General features: G+C 45.9%; 1 protein-coding gene across 4 annotated transcripts in view; it reads right to left on the bottom strand.

The window, feature by feature from the left end:
- Nucleotides 1–479: 479 nt before the first annotated feature.
- The window catches only part of LOC121537781 (F-BAR and double SH3 domains protein 2-like), a 46952-nt gene continuing 41431 nt past the window's right edge, over nt 480–6000 (bottom strand). For 2 of the 4 annotated variants that reach the window (XM_045206960.1, XM_045206963.1), the window contains 8 exons: nt 5694–5846; nt 4936–5064; nt 4633–4716; nt 4167–4371; nt 3681–3928; nt 2916–3147; nt 2465–2535; nt 480–2331 (listed from right to left, as the gene is read on the bottom strand). In XM_045206960.1, the coding sequence (XP_045062895.1) occupies nt 2245–2331; nt 2465–2535; nt 2916–3147; nt 3681–3928; nt 4167–4371; nt 4633–4716; nt 4936–5064; nt 5694–5846 (1209 nt within the window). In that variant the 3' untranslated portion in view covers nt 480–2244. The remainder of the gene's footprint in view (nt 2332–2464; nt 2536–2915; nt 3148–3680; nt 3929–4166; nt 4372–4632; nt 4717–4935; nt 5065–5693; nt 5847–6000) is intronic. The other 2 variants (XM_045206962.1, XM_045206961.1) reach the window with 2 other exon arrangements.

Here is a 6000-nt window from a genome sequence, read left to right as displayed (position 1 = left end):
TTCATTGTTTATAAATAGGGGGGTTAAACGAAGAAGAAAGGGAGAACGAGCAGCCATTCTGAGGCGTCGCTCTCCGGGTGTCATGTCACCTGTCATTTATGCTGTAACCTCGTGATTTTAATAAAAGCCTCTAACACGATGCAGCATAGACGGACTCTTTGTTGACAGCAATAATGGCCACCATTCACCCGATACGACATTTTCATAAATGTTTCATGATATAGCCAATGTTGACTTCGTGGCTGTGGTATATAGTGGAAACCCCACTATTATTTTGCAAATAGTTAAATAAAACAGAACAAAATGTGATTTCTGCTAATTTTATTTTAACTTTTTATTTTTATTTGTATCCAATCAAATCATTTTAATTATCTGCTATTGCTGCAGAGGCTACATCATAGTGGGCAGTTTGTTTCTACTGTATCTCTTAAGATACTGAAAATAAATCAGGAACATAATGACAAAAATCTACTTCATGGTTGTGTCAAAGTGTGTATTTCACAACAGCGTGTCCTTTTTCAATATAACAGGGAAAACTTCAAAAATAAGTTTGACATTCAGATCTCAAAGAGATCAATGAGAACACAGCAACATGGCTGACAAATACAGATTTTCCTATAATCAACAACTTACACATTTATCAATAGGTTTCCGTATGTTTTGATCCTCATTCTAAAATTGCAGCACAGCTATCCATCTTAAAGCTCTGTAAACTATTCGTATTTAATAAATGATACAATGAAAAAGCATACATCAAATCAAATATGCATTTTTTTGGGGGGGGCCTACATAAATGAAAATGCATTTCACAAGGAGAACAATACTCATACCAATATAGACGGAGCAAAAACAATTAAAGGGGACAAACAATGCAACAACCACGAGAGAGACCAAGCAGCAATACTGAAAAGGGCATGAACAACAAAATATCAAAAAAGTGCTTCAGTATTTCAGTCAGTTCACATTTCCTGTAGGTAATTAGGAACTAAGGTGATTCTCCTCCGGGAACTTGAAGGCACGTCTGACCCATGGTCTGACACAGGGACGCACCCGCGTATGACGCACCGCACAACTCCGAATCACCTTGCGATGCATTCCGTCTTGAACTGCGACCCAGTCTGCATTCCTGACTGAAAAAACTATTCTCACCAGCAACCATTATTGGCTAGTTTAAGCCTAGATTAGTATTGATGACAACATAGTTAGATCCTTATATGTATGAGTAAATGTATCCTTGTATATCCTTGTATATTTACAACAACAAGTAGCACAAAGATAGTCTACATTTACTCATACATACACTACCGATTGCCCCTGGCCGTCTTGAAATGTCCCACGTTATAATACAAGGAAATTGTACAAATACATTTTGAAGAGTAGGAATATAAGTTTCAGGGGCAGTTTTGTTCTAGTTTCACATAGTGTGAACCAGATTTTGCCCTCAATTGGGCTTTTCCTATCTTAAACAATTACACCCCTCCAAAATTGCCACTTTTCCCTTGTTTATGAAATGTTGAATGTTGGAAACACTTTTTCTAAAGACGTATTTCAGGTACAGGAGTGGTACCAGCCTCTGCCGTGTTGAGAATTTCCCTGAAATGTGCGGAGACGACAATAACACAATCCACCAACAACCAAACAGAGATCTGTCTTGGACTTTAGCTGTGTTTTTTTTAAAACATTGTGACAGATGTACAATCCTCCCACAAAATTAGTTTTTGTCGTATAATAATCCAATGGCGATATCTTGCTCGAACAACAAGGCAAGACCCCCCATTGCTCAATGCCCAGTTATGAAGGTGAGGGAGCTAGACAGAGAGAGAAAAATAAAAAGGGAAAGAGGGAGGTAGAGAGAAAACAGTGTTTACGGCACAAATAAAGAGGGAGAGAATGAGAGAGGTATAGACTAGAGAAAAATAATAAAGAAAAGTGGGAGGTGGAGTTGGAATTTGGAAACTGTGTCAATTGCACAATTGTTTGGGTTCTCCGCACCGCACACCGTTTCAGCCCTACTGGCTTTGGACTGTGTGGCGGGAGACTAACCAAATCTCGGGCCCCCTCATGGAGCCTCTCTGGTGGGGAGTGGGGATACCCCCTGGCTGGGCAGGCTGGTTCAGGGGCTCTGGAGTCTCTTGTCCCTCCCTGAGAGAGAGGGGGGGGGGGTCAGTCGGTCGGGGACCTGGATCCACCAGGTCTGGTCTGATCTGGTTGTGGGGAGCAGCCACCGCCCCCAGGGCGGCGTCGTTACACCAGCGTGATCTCCACTTCCTCCCTCCTCTTCACCTGGCCATGAGGCTGCTGCGGCTTGGGGGGCGGCGGAGCAGCGCGGACCTGTCCATAACATACAAACAGCTAGTTATTCCTTTGAGCTCCAAGTGGAACCTCAACAAGTGTATTTTCAAACCGGACAAGGGTCAGTATCCATACAGTATTTACGATGCTTTGTGTGTGTGTGATGACTTACAGGTCGAATGGTGCCCCCCGCACCACCATCTGTTGGGTACCTGGGGGGCTGGGTGGAGCTCTGGGCAGGACCTGAAGGTGAGGAGGGCAGACAGAATCATCAGCACCACGTCTTGGCATAGAAATCACTACAGGGTAGTGACATTGTGCCCTAATGAACAGATATGTCAAATGTCGGAATGAGTATTCTTAAAATCCATGCTGTTGTTTATTACTTGTCAATGTCCCTACTTTTTTTACATGGTCTATTTTGTGTGCATTTAATATGATAAATAACGTAGCCTGGTCCCAAATCTGGTTGTGCCGTCTTGCCAACTCCTATGTTTGTTGTCATGCCACAGACTATAATACAGCACAAAACAGATCTGGGACCAGGCAATGAATGATGTGCATTGCGATAACATTTGATGTGCAAAATAATAAATAGTCAGCCTTTGAGGAGTGGTTCTTACTTTGCAAGTGGCCTTTGAGTGGTGCGGGTGGTGCCCTATGGTGGCCATTGATGGAGGGGGGGCGGGGTATGGGCGAAGCGCTGGCACTGGAGGGGCTGGACTGGAGCGAGGGCAGCGTGGGGGTCAGGAGGGGGCTGCTCTGACAGGGGCTGCTGTGGAGCGGGCCCAGATGGAAAGGGCTCTGCGGAGAGCGCTCGGAAAGAGGAGAGGGGGACGCCTGTAAGACGGCGCACTCCACAGAATTAAATAAAACAGTAATATATTGATTACTGTTATACAGTATCTTTATGATGTAAATGTATGGATGAGAATGTGAGCAAGAACTTTAAGTGTCCATTCATTGATTCATGTGTGTAAATAGCATAGAGATAGTTAGAGGACACAACATTGCATCTGTCCCATTATGGCGTCTGTGAAAGCATGGGCAGCGCCATTGAGGCCATCTCCATTTTGAAGTGGTACATTTTCTTCTTCTACTACTTCTAGGAGTTGGTAAACAAACTGAAAGGGTGCATACTGCCACCTGGAGTGTGTTGTTTGAACAGGTATAAAGCCAAGGTTGGCTCCTGATAACCTGGGTGGAATTATGCGATCCTTCTTTAACCCATAGGAAGTCCCACCCAGTTGACTACTTAAAAATGGTGAGTGGTAACCCATAGGAAGTCCTCAATGGCGCTGCCCATGCTAAAACGGGCTTTTGGGCACTATTCCTCTATCCATCTCTATGGTAAACAGCTCCTAAGGTGGTTGCATACATGTGTGTACCTGCGGTCTGCTGCTTGCCTCTCCTTGGCCATCGCCATTCTCGCTGTCTCCACCGGCACCGCCTGATGCCAGAAGGTCCTCCACAAGCACGGCAGGGAAGACACCAACGGTGCCATTGAACTCGCCCTCCCAGAAGCCGTCATCCTCGTGGGTCTCGCGGCTCAGCACACGGATGACGGCGCCCTCAGGGAACGAGAGCTCCTCATCCGTCTGGCCCGCGTAGTCGTACAGGGCCTTGGCGAAGCAGACTGAGGGAGGGAGAGGGGGAGAGAGCGGGGGTGCAAAGGGGAAGTGGAAGAGGGAAGGACATTGTTTATTCAATGTGGGGCAAATCCTAACTTTTACATAAGTCCAATTTCCTTTTATCTCCCACTGACATCAATGCATGACTAAGTGAAAATCTGACTTAAGTGAAGGTCAGGATTCGCCTGTGAGCGAATGTTGAGTCATGCTCCAAACGTTTCGGACAAATTCATTGTCTCTCACCACTGCTGGAGTCTCCGTTGACGCTAGGTGTGCCCGGCGTGGGCAGCTCTGACTCGGCCAGCTCAGGCTCCGTAGAGTTACTGGAGGAGTGGGAGCGAGCGTCCAGGGCGGCCAGAGACTGGAGCATGCTCATTAGGCTGTTGGACGAGGGCAGCTGCAGGTACTTCTCCGGGACGTAGCCCACCTGGCCCGTCTGGTTCCTGGCCTAGAGACAATGTTGGAACACACACAGGGTTACCGTCAGTGATAGTGGGGCACACCGTAGCAACATGTTTTGTAATGGAAAACAAAACTAAGTTCTTATTGGACAACTTGAAGTAGCACCTCCCCATTTCAAAACGTTTTCTCCCCACTGGACACAACCCCTGGTGTGTAGGCGTATGATATGACTTCAGAGTACCTCTTGCTTTATTCTAGTTAAAACACAAACTGAGAGGTAGTGCATCTCTTGGACAGCACTCTGTACCTTGACCCAGTCCTCCATGTCCCCATCATCAATAACCTCCAGCAAATCCTGTTCCTCGATGGTCAGCTCGTCTGGCTGAGAGGCCTGGGAGAGTAGGGAGAGGAAGGAGGTCATGTTTTATTACTGCTAGACTGCCACAGTGAATTCCATGAATATATTGTAGGTTGGAGCTGTATTTGTGAAGTAAGAACTTCAATATTATAAGGTGTGCTGCTCACAGGACCTATGTGGTACGAGTTACGGTACCATACTGCACCGCATCCAAGGCGCTGGGGTAATTGCCAGCTTAAAGATTTTGTGTACCTTGTATGAGTAGAGCACTTTGCAGGTGAGGGGGTAGTTCCTGAGGGTACTGGAGGGGCTGGAGCTGCTGTCGTCCAACACCTCTCCACTATCCTCCAGCTCCTCATCCTCCTCTAGGTCACCTGTACCCTAAAGACACACACAGCATGTTGGAGAGGATCCCTTTGAGCAAGGGAAGCCGCAGAATCGATACCTTTGATCACCTAGTGCAGGGGCGTCAAACTCATTCCATGGAGGGCCTAGTGTCTGCAGGTTTTTGGTTTTTCTTTTCAATTACGACCTAGACAACCAGGTGAAAGGAGTTCCTTGCTAATTAGTGACCTTAATTCATCAATCAAGTACAAGGAAGGAGCAAAAACCTGCACTCGGCCCTCTGTGGAATGAGTTTGACACTTGCCATAGTGAGAAGGTGATTTGTAGATCAGTGATCAGTGACTGCAAAATCTGTAGCTGTGTTAAACCAGCCTGATCTCGCAAGCTCACATGCTGTCAGTCAGGTTTCACAAGGCTAGTCAATCTCAAACACAAACACAGCACAGCACAGGCTAAACTAGCACCTTAAGGTTGAGAAACAGTGTCTTAAACATGCACCTCAGCTTCCTTATCATGTGATTTACCTGAGTCCGGCAAATTTCAGTAGGCAGGTATACAGGGGACAAAATGACAAATTGAGATGTGTTTGAGTGTATGCACAAAGATCTGAGAAAAAAAAAATGTTTGTCTCGTATTTGAATACATAATGTGTGTTTGTGACTCACGGTGAGTGAAGGATCATTTGCATTCAGGTTGGCCCACCGTTCGTTCTCCAGCTCCTCCATCACCTGGTTCATGGCACTCTTCAGCCATGTCTCCACGGTGATTCCTGCATCTCTCAGTAGGGCCAGACGAGCGTCCGCCTTCAGCTTCACGGTCTGGAGTTAGTGACATCATTGCATATTTTGTCATATTATGAATTTCATTCTTATTCCCTCCTAATACCAGGAATATACGAACTGGGATTTCTGGAAAAGCTGGGATTTTGAAACTCTAGTCATGACTCATGTTATAATAAAAAGCTCCATTAGA

The sequence above is a fragment of the Coregonus clupeaformis genome, chromosome 24 (assembly GCF_020615455.1).
Source record: "Coregonus clupeaformis isolate EN_2021a chromosome 24, ASM2061545v1, whole genome shotgun sequence".
NCBI lineage: Eukaryota > Metazoa > Chordata > Actinopteri > Salmoniformes > Salmonidae > Coregonus > Coregonus clupeaformis.
The sequence above is the reverse complement of the archived record's forward strand: the minus strand, read 5'-3'. Positions and strand labels throughout refer to the sequence as shown.